The sequence below is a fragment of the Ochotona princeps genome, chromosome 5, assembly GCF_030435755.1.
Source record: "Ochotona princeps isolate mOchPri1 chromosome 5, mOchPri1.hap1, whole genome shotgun sequence".
Taxonomy (NCBI): Eukaryota; Metazoa; Chordata; class Mammalia; order Lagomorpha; family Ochotonidae; genus Ochotona; species Ochotona princeps.
In genome coordinates this window covers 61,590,393-61,606,272 of record NC_080836.1, presented here as the reverse complement: position 1 = coordinate 61,606,272, position 15,880 = coordinate 61,590,393, and the positions used below count along the sequence as shown (strand labels likewise).

Genomic DNA, 15,880 nt, shown 5'->3' with positions numbered 1-15,880 from the left:
AAAATGCTAGTAAATATTTATTCCTCATGTTCAAGGCATTTGTCCTCTTTATTATCTTTGTGAACTTGCTTATTTCATCCCAAAGTATAGGTATGTGATAAATGGTATTTGTCTTTATATACCAAATACTAAATACCATAAATCTCTTTTGCAAATTTCATGGGATACTCTGTAAACAGTCTAGCTTTTAGTTTACTTTAAGTCAGAACATACTTTAAGTTAGAACATACCTGATTCTGCAACAAAAATATTGAACCAGGTGGCATTCATGACTCTTTTTTTTTTTTTTTTACTTGTTTAAGTGTTTGGAGGAGTTAGAGTTAGGTAATATTTGAGTGCATGATTTTTTTTTTCTTTAATGTAAATTCACTACTTTCTTGCTTTTTAAGTTGAGCAATCCATTATCATTTTGTAGAGAACTTAACCCTCTCCCATTACAGAAAATACAGTAGCAATTAGAAATGATTGAGTACAGAATAAACTTTTCCTATTTATGTTAGGTCAGTATAGTAATTATGTAAAAGTAAAAACAAATAATGCTGTCTTTACAAAATTGTTCTTGTATGTGAGTTAAACTTAAAACTTTGTCAGTTTAGAAGAAGGAAGAAAAGGAGTTTTACATTTTTCTCCGAATGAGGTCTGATATGTTTATGTTGTACAATATGTTTATGTTGTACTGTCTGTGATGAGGTGTTGAACATTTTATTGGTTTTTTTCAGCCTTGATAAACTGCACACTGCACTTTCCGAATTATGTTTTTCCATAAATTATGTACCAAACATGGTGGTATGGGAACATACCTTTACTCCACGAGAATATTTGACTTCTCATCTGGAAATCCGCTTTACTAAGTAAGAAAGAATCTGAAGTGCTTTTATTTTTGTTGGTCCAGTTAATGAACTGAATTAATTGTTAATGCCTATATACAGTTTTCCTTTCGTGAGAAAAATCGTTAGTAAAGAGAAATGGTCAGTAGAAGGGATAGTGAACCAAGAATCAAATTGTTGTGTTCTCTGTTCCATGCCTATTGTTAACTAGTAGCAGCAGTCTGTTAATCTGTGTTTTTGCTTACTTGTATCTAAAATGAGATTGGTTAAAGTAAATCATTATGTTTTAGCTTGTCAGTGGAAACCCAGTAGGTCATGAAATTAATTGATTATAGTCAATATTTAAAGCGAAAGGGAAGAAAAGAAAGAATAAAAAAAAGTGCTTTGCATATGATAATATAAATATTGCTTAATGAAATTTTTATGTAAATGTATCTGCTGAGTTACAGTGTTAGAGACATATGTTAAATTATCTCTTGAGAAGCTAGTGTTGTAGTGTCACAGATTCAGCTGCCACCTGTAATACCAACATTCCGTATGGGCACCAGTGGAAGTCCTGGCTGGTCCACTTCTGATCCCGCTCCCTGCTAATGGCTTAGCAGCGGAAGAGGGCCAATGTACTTGGGTCCCTGCCATCCATATGGGAGACCCAGGTGAAGCTTTGTCCTGTGAACAGTCTGGCCTATTAATTCATGGAGAAGCCATGAATTACAGCTGTTTTTTTCCATGAACAGTCCAGCCTGTTAATTCAGGCAGAAGCCAAAGTTCGTTTTACCACGTGTTACGTAGTGATCAGGATCAAGGCTAGGGGAACAGTGGTTTACCTGGGAAGGTTTTTTAAAAGATTGATTTATTGACTGTAAGTCAGGGTTGCAAGGAGAGAGGGAAAGGGAGATCTTCCATTTTCTCATTCAGTCTCCAAATGGCCACATTGGCTAAAGCTGGGTCAAACTGAAGCCAGCATCAAGAACATCTTGGTGGTTTCCTATGTGGGTGACAGTTGCTCGGACACCTGCAGTCTTCCTCCACCTTCCCAGGCCACTAGCAGGGAGCCAGATGGAAATGGAACAGCCAGGACGTGAGCCAATGCGCCAATGCCTACGTCAGCTGCAGGAAAGATTTTTTGACGCCAGAACAAATATCTTGGAATTATTAAAGATTGCTTATAGTTTTTTTTTCCTCCTGATCATTTTAGTTCAACCTTAGGACTCAGGGAGTAAATACAAGGATAGTGGCTTTCATCATCATTTGACTTTGCTGTATCTGTTTATAGTAATGAGATTTTTCTCTTTAAGGATCTGTCCTTACACATACAAGTCTAAGATTTTTGTAATACTTGCAGAATTTTTAACTAAAATAGGGGTGGCCAAGATTAGAGGGGGATATTTACAGAAGTTTTCTTTTTCTTTGGCTTATACCATTCTTGAGATAAAAAGAGAACTGTTTCATATACTGTGAGTGATATAAACTAAATTACTGATTGCCTTGCTTTGACTGTTCTATATTTTGTTGAAGCAGCAAGTCAGGACTCGCATCAGATCTTAAATAATACCCATTTTCAGACAGAATGGACCTGATAGGTTTACTTGAGTTTTGAACCTTAACCTTTTTTTTTATTTGAAAAATGATGGTGAAATAATAGTAGGTTATTGAATGTGATGATTATGATTAATCTGCATAAAGGCTAAATAATTGTGTCATAAGAATTCAGAGAATGAACTGAAGAGTCTTGTTCTTGCTGCAAGCAGCTTATCACATTATAGCAATGTTTAAAATTTTCCTTATCCTTTAATTATTTTTGTTGCTGATTTTTAATGGTTTTTAATCATTTTTATTCTCATTTCAAGTAAATTTTTAAATATTTAATCTTTTGCTGTTTCTTGGAATAGTAAGAGCAGTAGTGATTAATGGCTTTGTAGAAAATTGTTTTTAAAATTAACTTAATGTTATTATTAGGTATCAATCGGTCAAATGGCTAATTTAAATAAATGGAAAAATCAGAACTTTTTTCTTATTCTCTTCCTCATCCTAGATCTATTGTTGGTATGACTATGTATAATCAAGCTACGCAGGAAATTGCAAAGCCATCAGAACTTCTAACAAGTGTGAGGGCATACATGACTGTACTCCAATCAATAGAAAACTACGTGCAGATTGATATTACAAGAGTATTTAACAATGTACTTCTTCAACAAACACAACATTTAGACAGTCATGGAGAGCCAACCATTACAAGTCTATACACAAATTGGTAAGGAATACATTTCGAAATATGGGGTGATAGGAAATTTCTTTGTAATAAATCATTTAGGAAAATTAATCTTATAGATAAGTGCTCATTTATATTGTGGGTCAACTTAAGATTATATGTGAGGTTATATGTCATAATGAATTTTGAATTATATAATCTCTGCTGGTTATCAATTTACTTTTCTTCCTAGGTATTTGGAAACTTTGTTAAGACAAGTCAGCAATGGTCATATAGCTTATTTTCCTGCAATGAAAGCATTTGTAAATTTACCTACAGAAAATGAATTAACATTCAATGCAGAGGAATATTCTGACATATCAGGTGAATTAATACATATAACTTGCTTTAGAGAGTACAGTAAACTTGATCCATTTGCTAGTGTCTTGATTTTTTTGTTGTTGTGATGGTTTTAATTCATTTTTATGCATAATTGCAAATTATTTCTTTGAACCAATTCTGCATTTTGTGTTACCATTTTAGTTCAAAAGATTTTTCCCAGAAATTTTCATTTCTTTCTTTGTTTCAGTATATGGTGGCCTTTAACATGTTTCTTTCTAAAGTATAAAATTCACTACATTTCCTTTCAGAAATGAGATCATTGTCAGAATTACTAGGCCCATATGGTATGAAGTTCCTGAGTGAAAGCCTTATGTGGCATATTTCATCACAAGTTGCTGAACTTAAGGTAAAATAGATTTTTCATGAATTCTTAAAAAGCTTTTATGAAATTTTTGCATGCCTACAATGTTAATTATTTTACTCTGACTTGCAAATACTGCTATGCCAATGAAATGAAAGAGTTAGTGGGAAAGCAGCTGGTGTGGTGCAGCGGATGGAGCTACCTTGTGATGCCTGTATCCAATAATGGCGCTCCCTGGGATCCAGCCATGCCTCTGCCCACTAGGCTATGTTCTGCCAGTGCGCATAGCAGGAGATACTGATTTGATGGCTCAAGAATGTGAGTTCATGCTAGCCAAATGGGAGATCCAGATGGAGTTCTTAGCTCCTGATTTCCAGCGAGGGCCAGCTTTGGCAGGTGTAGACATTTGGCAGATAAACCAGTGTGTAGATTTCTTTTTTTTTTCCCCCTCTTATGTCTCTGTCTTTGTTGCCCTGCTTTGCAAATAAGTAAAAAATAAATTCATCATGGACTCATGGATTATATGATGGCATCATTTTTCCCAAGAGACTTTTGAGTTTCTCTTTTTGTCACTCGTGCTGGTTACTCAGTGGCGCATTTTTTCATGGTGCTGTAATTTGTTGTTGTTGTTGTTGTTGTGGCTGTTCTAACTCATACCAGTTGTTGACCTTGTTTCATGGCTTCCCACTTATGGAAATGTATATAGTAATAGATTTCTGGGGTCTATCATATACAGATGTGGAGGTATAATGGAATATGCATCCCTGCTTCCAGATGAAAGATGGATTCCCAATGAAATTGTTGGACATGTGTAGACAATGTGACGCTGGACTGTCTGACATTGTCTCTACCAACAATGTCGGGGTACACTTAAATAAGAGACTGATAGAATTATGGTTCCCCCTCCCATCACTAGAATGGGAGTCTACTTTCTCAACTATTTCTAATAAATCCTACTTTAAAACTAAAAAAAAAAAAAAGAATTATGATTCCTTATGAATTACTACACTATTGTAATAAAGTGGGAAAAATCTGATGGGGAGTGGGAGTTTGCGGGGGAATCCCAGCCTATACGAAATTGTACCACATAATTCAAAATTCAAAATAAAAATTATTTTAAAAATGAAAAAAATAAATAAACTTAAAACTGATCCCTTTTTTTTAAGATTTATTTATTTTTATTGAAAAGTCAGATATACACAGAGGAGGAGAGACAGAGAGGAAGATCTTCCATCTGATGATTCACTCCCCAAGTGAGCCGCAACAGCCGGTGCTGCGCCAATCCAAAGCCGGGAACCAGGAACCTCTTCCAGTTCTCCCGCACGGGTGCAGGATCCCAAAGACTTGGGCCGTCCTCGACTGCTTTCCTAGGCCACAAGCAGGGAGCTGGATGGGAAGTGGGGCTGCCGGGATTAGAACCGGCGCCCATATGGGATCCCGGGGCGCGTTCAAGGCAAGGACTTTAGCTGCTAGGCCACCATGCCAGGCCCAAAACTGATCTCTTAAAACCAGCAAGTGAGCAAAGGATTTCCAAATCAATTTTTGTTTTAAAGAGCTGGTAAGGTCTTTCCATACCATTTTGGTTGAGTATTGTTTTATAGTGAACAGTTGATTTAAAGAGGTGAATAAACTAGGTAATGCTTTGCAACTCCCATATTTCTTGGCTTTTTGTCAAGCCATAATCTTCTTATATCATAGTGCTTTCCTTGCATGACAAAATTCAAAATTCTACCCAGAGCTGTTCATTCAGGTTATAGTTTGTATGTATTATTATTTTCTTAGTTATTTTTTAAGGTTTAAATTATATCCTTTAAGGGTCCAAAATGGTGGCCTAGTGGCTAATGCCCTTGCCTTGAGCGCTTTGGGATCCCTATGGTTGCCGGTTCTAGTCCTGGCAGACCCACTTTGCATCCAGCTTCTTGCTTGTGGCCTGAGAAAGCAGTTGAGGACGGCCCACAGCCTTGGGACCCTGTACCGGTATAAGAGACCTGGAGGAAGTTCCTGGCAGTTGCGGTCACTTGGGGAGTGAATCATTGGACACATCTTCCTCTCTGTCTCTTCTCCTCTCAGTATATCTGATTTTGCAATAGAAATAAATAAAATCTTTAAAAAAATATTCTGATACACAGTGAAGATTGGGAACCCTTTCTTTCTCTCTTTTCTTGTTTCCTTATTTTCTTCCTTCTTCCCAAAGATGCATTTATTGATTTCAGTGAGTTACAGAAAGAAAAGGAAAGAGACAAAGATATCTTCCATCCACTGATTGATTTTCTGGAAAGCAGCAATAGCTAGGGCTGGGCCAGCATGAAGCCAGGAGTCTAGAGCTTCTTTCAGGACTCCTACAAATACTTCAGGCCATCTTCTGCCACATTCCCAGACCATTAATAGGAATCTGGATTATAGGCATAACAGCTGGAACTTGAACCAGCATACATTGGGAATGCTGGCATTGCTGGCAGTGAGTGGCTTTAACTGCTAAACCACAACTCTGACCCCAGAACCCCATTTATTTGTGGATTAAGAATATGAATTTTTAGAGTCTGATTTATTTGAATTCAGTTTCCAAATTCTACTAATATCATGGTAACTGCCCAACTTTATTATCCAGCTTTATTAAGCCTTAGTTCAGTGGTCAGATTGAAATACTACCTCTTACTCAAATGGAATAGTGTAAAAGCGATTGTAAAAATGTTCATGAAAGAATATAAATTGGGACTCGGTGCCATAGCCTAGTGGCTAAAGTCCTTGCCTTGCATGCGTCAGGATCCCATGTGGGTACTAGTTGATGTCCTGGCTGCCCCACTTCCCATCCAGCTCCCTGGTTGTGGCCTGAGAATGCAGTCAAGAATGGCCCAAGGCCTTGGGACCCTGCACCCAGGTAGGAAACTCGGAGGAAGCTCCTGACTTCAGATCAGTGCAGCCCCAGCTGTTGCAGCCATTTTGGGAAATAAATCAACGAATGGAAAATATTTCTCTCTCACCTTCTCTCTGTAAACCTACCTTTCCAGTAATAAATATGTTTTTAAAAAGAATCTAAATTATTATGCTTTTTAAAGTATTTATTTTGTTTTTAATTGAAAAGCAGAGTTACAGAGAGGATAGATAGAGAAAGAGGGTTCACTGTCTAAATGGCCTCAGTGGCTGGAACTGAGTTGAATGAAGTGCAGGAGCCTGTAGTTTTCTCTGGGTCTCCCATGCATGTGCAGTGGCCCAGGTTTTTGGGTCATTCTCTGCTGCTTTCACAGTCCATAAGCAGGGAATTGAATTAGAACTGGAGCAGCTAGGACATGAACTGACATCCACATGGGATGTCATCACCGCAAATGGAGACATGGGGTGGCCCCAAGTATTTGCACTCTTACTCTTAGATATATACCATAACTTACTGATTTTAAGACATTTATCCTATATTAGTATTTCTCACATTATATGTGTTTATTATATTGATTGATGGTTGATTTTTCTTTAGTGGCATATAACATAAGGAATTTAAATTTGATGATGTTTTTGAATCAGATATATGATATGTTCAAAGTATGTGAGTACTTTAAAGGTTGGGCACACAATTTGAGTGTGTATTGCATTGAATTTTAGGTTAAGACAGTATTGGCCCAGAAAATGCAACCACCCTAACTTGTAGAGAGTAGAAGTTGAATTTAGCAGGTAAATGTTACTAGAGCCGAACCTCTGATTAGGAGTCTGATAAGCTGAGGTAATATCAATTATCTAGTGAGATTCTTGCCTCATGTTTTAGGAAAAATGATTTTTGCAGATTTTCTTGTGCAGTTTTTCACAACCCCCTTTAATTAGTTGTCCTTAACCTTTTGTTTATAACAAAGCCACAATGAAACTGGACTATGTAGTTGCTACATTTTCCCACTGTAATTGTTTGAATTAAAATGTCCATTCATGAATATTTGATTATATGTATTTGGAAAAGGCTCCAGAGGTGATTTCTTTTCTTTTTCAATTTTTTTCTTTTTTTGTTTTTTTGTTTTGTTTTGTTTTTTTCTGTTTTTCTTTTTTGTTTTGTTTTTTTAATCTTTTTTTGTTTGTTTTTGTTTCCAGAGGTGATTTTGATATGTAGCAGATTCTGACAACCAATATAGAGAACTGAAAGTAGGGAAGTTCTCCTTTAAAGAAACCTTATAGAGATCCGAAATCATAAACTTGGCTTGAATTAGCTTAAGACCTAGAGGCTATGATGTTAGTGATAAAGGCAATTGAAACAATACAGTAAAGAGCAGGTTGTCTGAGTCACTTTCTCAGCTTGTTGTTGTCTAGCCTTCTCTCTGTCAGAATGAGATTGTTACAATATTTTAACTAAATTATTTTTCCAGTGATTCTTTCAAGAAAAACGTTTTCCAATGATTTCTACCTTTTTTTTTTTAAAGCAAGTGCTTGACTTCTTTTGCTTATTTTAAATTTCCTTTTCTCTGTGATGTCTTGAAGGAATAATACATGGTTTACACTGATTTTCCAACTTGTTTTGATGTTCGTTGCTTTAGTGCAATTCCTATAAAGTGTCAATTCTCCTTTGATTTTATATATCCACTGATGGACTCATTGTCAGAAGTCACGCTAAAATATCTTTGGTGGGCTGTAACTTTGGAAAAGTAGTTTCATTTGGACTGGGCTCTGTTGCCTCCTTTACCCATATTACTATCGACGTCTTGTTGTTACTACTTACCTTTCTTACGCCTTCCTTCTTGAACTCAAATAAAAATGGTAACTTTGTGTAAATAATTTTAAGAATATTTTGTTGAAATAACAAATTATATAGCATGGAGCATCTGGATCTCATGAATTGTGTTATCTACATGCCAAATTTTAATTCCTAAATATACTCATATCTCCTGGTAAGATCTGTGCCTGACCTCCTACTCTTCTTTTTCTTCCAGAAACTTGTGGTGGAGAATGTTGATGTGCTAACACAGATGAGGACCAGCTTTGACAAACCAGACCAGATGGCTGCACTCTTCAAAAGATTATCATGTGGGTGACTCTTGATAATTGCTAACCGTTAGGAAGATGTTGATACTCATGTGTTTAACTTTTATAACATGAATATAAGTAGTACTTTATGAAAAGTGTTCTTTCGGTTATGGAGAGAACCAGAAAATGTTTGCACTCAAAAGATGTTTTCAGTATATGGGTTACCTCTTCAGAACTTTTTTACCAATTTAATGGTTAGTAAATATTTGATTTAGTGAATTTAATATCTGTAGTATGGTCAGTACCTTCTATTTGCAGAATTAAATCAAAATGGAATTTGTTAAAATTCCAAACAAAATTATAAATTTTGGAATAAAATCTACAATACTTTGTCTAAATTTTATCATCGCTCTCAGAAAACTTAGGAAATACAGCAAGTAGCAGTTGCTCCCTTCAAAAGTATATTTTTTGATTTTAATCATCTTTCTGTCTTTCACTCAGATTATTTCAGGATTTTAGGTAAAGTGCTATTGATGTTTGAACTTGCAGTTCCTGCAGATCTAACCTCTTAACTATCATATCCCAAATATGTTCATTTCTGTTCTTGTGGCTTTTATTTTTAGCTTCATCATCTTTTTGTGTTCAGTTTTCTCTTTTTAACCCACTTTTCATATTCAGAGATAATATTTCTAAATACATTTCTTTGCTTTAGCTCTTCGTATTTCAAAAATTCTGAACAGCTCCCTCATTGCTTGAAGGAAAGAGTATATTCCTTAGCGTGACATTCAAAAAAGTTATTTTTTGGCTTAACCTCTCTTTTGGCTGTTTATTGCTTTCCTTCCACTCACTGCCTGTGACCTGGCTGGCCTGAGATGCATATGGCCTCTGGCTTTAGTATCAGTCACTTGGGAGGTTAATGGAAATTTTGGAGTACTAGGGAAAGTGCCATTGGTCAAAAAAGGCTTGCCTATTGTGATTTTTTGGTCAACTTTTGATTAATAATATCCTTTGGAAGACAAATGATGACTTTTCACTTTCTAATAACTTTTGCTTTCCACTTTGTGATTCCTTGTTACGAAATTGTGACTGATTCCCTCCTCCTCCGTTTCTCTTCTTACTCCTCTTTATGCCCAGACTTAATGATATTTTCTTAAGAAGTGCTGTTTTTCACTCTTTTTTCTTTTTTAACTTCTTGTGGATACTGAAAATTCTCTGGTCTGGTTTTGAATCTCCATTTCATTGAAACATCAGCTGATCTGCCATGTATCACAGACTCTTTTGAGTGTTATAGATACAATTAGTATGAGTTATTTCTGCTCATATAGATTTCATGAAAGAGTGCTTTGAGTCCTTTTGTTAACACTACTACTTTAATTCCATTACATTTTAGTTCATGTTATGCATGGGTTGTGTGGTTTAATGTAAGATTCTTATGAACAAAATCTCTCCATTCCTGTTCCTTTGTTGGTGACCATAGTTCACAGTTTTCTATATACCACTTTCCAATTTGTTGCATATACGCAGGTAAGTATATATTTTCCTATCACATAAGTGCTGATCATATTATTTGAGAAGTATTTAATAAATATTTTTCCTTTCTTGACTCAACAGTTTAAGAATTTAGCACTTATGAGTTCCTGGACTGTTTCCACTCAACTCTTTCTTGCCCAGTCTTTTCCTCTGCCTTCCCTTGCCTCTTTTTATATAGGTGACCACATAAAAGACTATTTCAAGATTCTGATGAGCTACCTAACTCATTTTTAAAAAGTAGTATACTCTATTTGATGCAAACTATTATTACTTCACAGTTTTAAATGGTTAAATGTATACACTCAATAACTTTACCTCTAGTCATTTGTTACAATTAAATTTCCATTAATTGTGTCTTCTGTCATGGAACTTTTATGGTATTAAGAATTAAATTCATGCTTTTTCCCTTCTTTTCCCCTGCTTGTCTTGAATTTAGCTGTTGACAGTGTCTTGAAGAGAATGACAATAATTGGTGTGATTTTATCCTTCCGATCACTGGCACAGGAAGCACTGAGAGATGTAAGAAACCATTATAAGTACTCACCTATTGTCAGAAAATCAGAAACTACAAGTCACCCTTTGAATTCACAATGGATATTGATATGATTAAAATCTGAACTGTTATTGGAGAAATAAACTGTATAGAAATTGAGTTACTTGGACTCATGTTTTGTTTTTGGTATTGAAATTTGAAGGGTGTAACCTGCCTAGATGTTACATTAGTCTTTCAGTTCTGCTATTGAAGAATTGTTTTAATTTTGAATATACTTCACTGCACATTGCATACATTCATTTTATGTTTCTTGATACTTGGGAAAATAACGTAGAAATAGATTAAGTAAAATAACTTTTATGAAAACTGAAATCAGTCAAATGGCAGTATTTCAAGCAGTTAGGAGTTTCTATTTAGAATTAATTCTATGTTTTTATTTGTTGTCCTGTTTAGGTCTTGTCCTACCACATTCCTTTTCTTGTAAGTTCAATTGAAGATTTTAAGGATCACATTCCAAGGGAAACTGATATGAAGGTACTGATATGACTTCTGCCATTTCATTCTAAAATGAAGTTCAGGTTACATTAAAAATAAAATGTGTTAAATCCTATGTCTCTTTAAAGTTTCTTTTTTAACAGTGATCTGTTAGTGTACTTGCCTTTGAAATTACATCCTTGACCTTTGAAACTACATCACTCAGAGTTCAGCGCCAAAATACTACTGTGCATTTACCTGATCACCTTTACCAGTGTGAAATTATTTAAAAATCTGGGAAATGAGACTTCCATTTTAAAGTATAGATATTGAGATATTTATTCATAGAAATGGAAACTGAGTGTAAGTTATAATAATTCTTTTTAGTTAATTCATATGTGACCCAATAATAATGTGAGTCAGTTTTTCTTTTGAAAATTCATTAAACCATGAAATCTAGTTACTGATCTAATCCAAGCCATAACTTACTAGTAGGCTGAGCTTTCATATTTCTTGGGTTGTTTATGGTATCACATGAACTGAAAAGCATAGACTTGAGGAAAAAATAACTGCTTTGTAGAACTTCTCAAACTGGTAACAGTGAAACTTTTGGAGACTTGTCCACCACTTTTTCCTTCCTTTTCCCACTTTGTCCAAATGTGAGCTGACCATGTGTGTGTGTGCATTCTCAAATCTATTTTTTTATACAATAATTTTGCCCTAATCTATATTTTCTGTTTCTGTCTTTTGATATCCTAAGTATCTTTTAAGGCCTAATCAGTTATCATTTTGTAATAACCCTTCCTAAATTCTTCAGTGTAAACAGTTTTATCTTAGTGTTATTAGAGAATTTATCTGTACTATAAAATTGAACATGTTCTGACTTGTATCATAGTTTTATTTCTCCACTTATATTTTTTAACTAGATTAATTATTTTTATTTGTGTTATTGTTTTGTTTTAAACAGAATAAATCCTTGAGGTGAAAGATTGTCCTATGATTTTACTGTTAAAAATGTGTATGTGGACCAGTGATGTGGCACATTTGGTTACAGCCACTACCTACATTGTATGCATATCATATCAGAGTGCCAGTTTGAGACCCAGCTACTGACCTTGGCCTGACCCAGCCCTGCCTAACTGCTATTTGGGGGATAAACCAACAAATGGACTATAGATCTTGATCTGTGTGTGTGTGTGTGTATCTATGCATGTAATTCTGTTGGTCAAAAAAATTGTTTTGTTTTGAAGTTTTTTTTTTTATCGGAAAGGCAGATAGAGAGAAAGAAATAGAGAAAGATCTTCTGAGTGCTGGTTAACTCCCATAGCAGCCACAATGGCCAGAACTGAGCCAGTCCGAAGCCAGGAGCATTTTCTGGGTCTCCCATGTGGGTTCAGGGTCCCAAGACTTTGGACCATTCTCCTATTGCTTTCCCAGGCCCCAAGCAGGAACTGGATGGCAAGTGGAACATCCAGGACATGATCTGGTGCCCATATGGGAATCGTGGAACTTGAAGGGGGAGGAGTAGCCAATGGAGCCATTGCTCCAGGCCCAAATAAATCATCACTTAAAAAAACATTCAGGGCCTGGTGTGATAGCCTAGTGGTTAAATCCTTATCTTGTGTCTGCTGGGATCCCATTTGGACACTGGTTCATATTCTGATTGCTCCGCTTCCCATTCAGCTCCCTACTTGTGGCGTGGGAAAGCAGTGGGGGATGGTCCAAAGCTTTGGGACCCTGCACCCATATGGGAGACCCAAGAAAAAGCTCCTGGCTCCTGGCTTTGGATCAGCTCAGCTCCAGCTGTTGTGACCACTTTTGGAGTGAACCAGCAAATGTAAGAGCTTTCTCTCCGTGTCTTCTTCTCTTTAAAAATCTGCCTTTCCAATAAAAATAAAGGAAATTGAATCTTGCAGGGAATTGGCATTTTTAATCTTGACAAATTGAGTGAGCTACCACTTGCAGTGCCAGTATCCCATCAGGCATCAGTTGTAATCCAGTTCCCTACGAATGCACGTGGGAAAACACTGGCGGGCATAGCCCAAGTGCTTTGGTACTTGCATTCATGTGGGAAGAGCTTGATGAAGCTTCCGGCTCCTAACTAAAGACTGGCTTGGCCCTGGCCAGTGTAGCTGTCTGGTGAGTGCACCAGCAGTTGAATTATCTCTTTCTATCACTCTTTCCCTCTCTAGCTCTGCCTTTCAAATAAATAAAGATTTTTTGTGTTCTGTAGAAATAGCTCAAAATAATTTCTTAGATGGAAAAAACTGCAGAAAAAAATTATAATTAATCAGTCCTTGAAAGGGTACTGCTATGTACATTGTTACAGTACTAATTTAGTATTCTGAGCAACTCTTCCATTCTTTTCTCCTGGCATAATTGTATTTGGTTTCCACCACATTTTTGTTAAGATATTTTTGTTGATTTCCAGAGGTAGCAATATAAATAGATGGTGACATACCATCTGTTGGTTCATTGCCCAAAAACCCACACAGGCCTGACCTGAGTGAGGCCACAGCTGTGAGCTAGCCAATCAGTCTGAGTCTCCCACATGGGTGGCAGGTTCTCAGCTATTTGAGCCATCGCCCACCAGCCTCCACGGTGTGTATTTACAGAAGCTGGAATTAGCAGTGGAGGCAGGACTTCAGCTCAGGCATTTTGAAAACGGGTGCAAGATACCCCAAGTGGTGTTGAACCACCGTGACCCATGCCTGTCCCAGCTAAGAGGGTGCTTAGGTGTATGCGTCCCCTTCGCAGTCCTGGCTTTAAGTCCTGGCTCTGCTTCTCTGCTGCAGCTTTCAGCTAATGTACATCCTGAGAGGCAGCCACTCAAGTACCTAGTCTGTGCCATCCATGTGCCAGGCTGGCTATTTCCAGGAATTTGGGCAGTGAACTTGCACATGGAACATCTCTGTCTTCCTCCCTCCCTTCCTCCTTTCTCTCTTCCGCTCTGTACCTTTTTAATTAAGATGAAATAAATACATTTTAAAAACCCATTCCAATAAATAAAAAATAAAAAGCAACCCTCTCCCCCCACATTCCTTCAGGGAAATTAACTTTGAATAGAACTCATTGGGGGGAAAAGTTTTGTTTGTTTGTTTCCCTTATAATTTACCTGTCATAAATTTTACCAATGAAGTTTACTTAAAATTCAGTGGTTTTTAGTGTGGTCAAGATTTATGAAATCAGCACTGTTACATGCAGTGTTTGAACTTTGTCATGTTCTCAGAAAGAATCCCTAGAATCCTCTGTTTTTTCTCTAAGTCTTCAGTTCTGAATGATCACTAATCTTCCTGTAGATTTGCCTGGCTTGAAACTTTCCTATAAATGATACTATGTGTAGTCTTTTGACACTAGCTTCTTTAACGTAGCATACAGTTGTTGAGGTTCATTCAGACTGAAACATGTTAGTACTTCATTTTTGAAAAATGGTTTTGAATATTCCATTGTATGGATATGCCAGTTTATTAATTCCTTCAGTGATGAATGTGGTATTTTTACTTCTTGACTCAATACAGTGCTGCTGTGAACATTCAGTGTATGATTTGTATCACATCATTTGTTTTCATTTCTCCTGGGCACACCAAAGGAGTGGAATTTCTGGGTCATATGAAAGTATATGCTTGTTAGTATTTCGAGAACTTGCCAAACTATACCAAAGTGGCTGTACTGTTTTGCATTCCTACTAGCAGTATTTAAAATTTTTTGTGTTTCTACGTCTTTTAGATGTTTTGATGTTTCTGTATATGTTAATCTGCCTTCATGATTATAGCCATTCTGGTGGGCATGAAGTAGTATCTATTTTGATTAAAATTTTTTGAAGCTAATTATACTAACCATATTTTCATGTATTAATTGGCTATTCATATGTTGTATCTGGAGAAATGTGTATTCAGAGGTTTGTTTTTGTTTGTTTTTTTTACTGTTTTTAAAATTGGTGTATAATTACTTTTGTTTGTATTGTTCTTAATGTCTTAACCCAAAGTCATTAATATTTAGAATTCTGGGAGAATTTTATACTATTGACTCTTAGATTTAAGTTTGTCATCTATTTGAATTAATTTTTGTATATGAAGTGAATAACATCACAAACATGTCTTATCCAGAACTTAGTAATTCCATTTATCATAAGTGGATAGATATATACCACAGATATTAAGTAGCTGTTTTTTTTTTTTTTTTTTAATTAATTTGTTTGAAAGAGCTACAGAGAGAGGAAGAGATACACATCTTCCATCTACTAGTTCGCTTACCAGATGGCCACAAAAGCCGGGACTGGGCCAGGGGCTGAACCAGGAGCCAGGAGTTTCTTCGTGGTCTCTCACATGGGTGACAAGGGACCCAAGCGATTTAGGACATCTTCCACTGCTTTCGCCAGGCCAGTGGCAGGAAGCTGGGTCAGAGGTGGAGAGGCCGGGGACAAAACTGGCACCAGTATGGACTGCTGGCATCACTGGCAGTGGCTTTGCTTATTGTGCCACAATCTAGTCCCTATAGCTAGTTTTTTAACTACAGGGTTGAACAGTCAGAATATATTGAAAATATTTTAAATCACATGTGATACAAAAAATTATTACTTTTAAAGGTTTATTTATTTGTTTATTTTTTAAATTATATTGTTGACAATCTTTACATAGTTAATTACAGTAAAAAGGTTCAGGGGCTATAGGGAAGTGGGTAAGACTATTATGTCCATATTGTTTCCTTCTTGTGTCTGAGGTAAAGGGGAA

The 15,880-nt window shown here is 36.2% G+C and overlaps 1 protein-coding gene across 1 annotated transcript in view; it reads left to right on the top strand.

Annotated features, from left to right (window-relative positions):
- NCKAP1 (NCK associated protein 1) overlaps positions 1-15,880 on the top strand; it is a 104,342-nt gene that overhangs the window by 77,552 nt on the left and 10,910 nt on the right. The window contains exons 20-26 of the mRNA XM_058664698.1: positions 720-851; positions 2,860-3,078; positions 3,269-3,399; positions 3,666-3,763; positions 8,620-8,713; positions 10,620-10,702; positions 11,130-11,210. Of these exons, the coding sequence (XP_058520681.1) occupies positions 720-851; positions 2,860-3,078; positions 3,269-3,399; positions 3,666-3,763; positions 8,620-8,713; positions 10,620-10,702; positions 11,130-11,210 (838 nt within the window). The remainder of the gene's footprint in view (positions 1-719; positions 852-2,859; positions 3,079-3,268; positions 3,400-3,665; positions 3,764-8,619; positions 8,714-10,619; positions 10,703-11,129; positions 11,211-15,880) is intronic.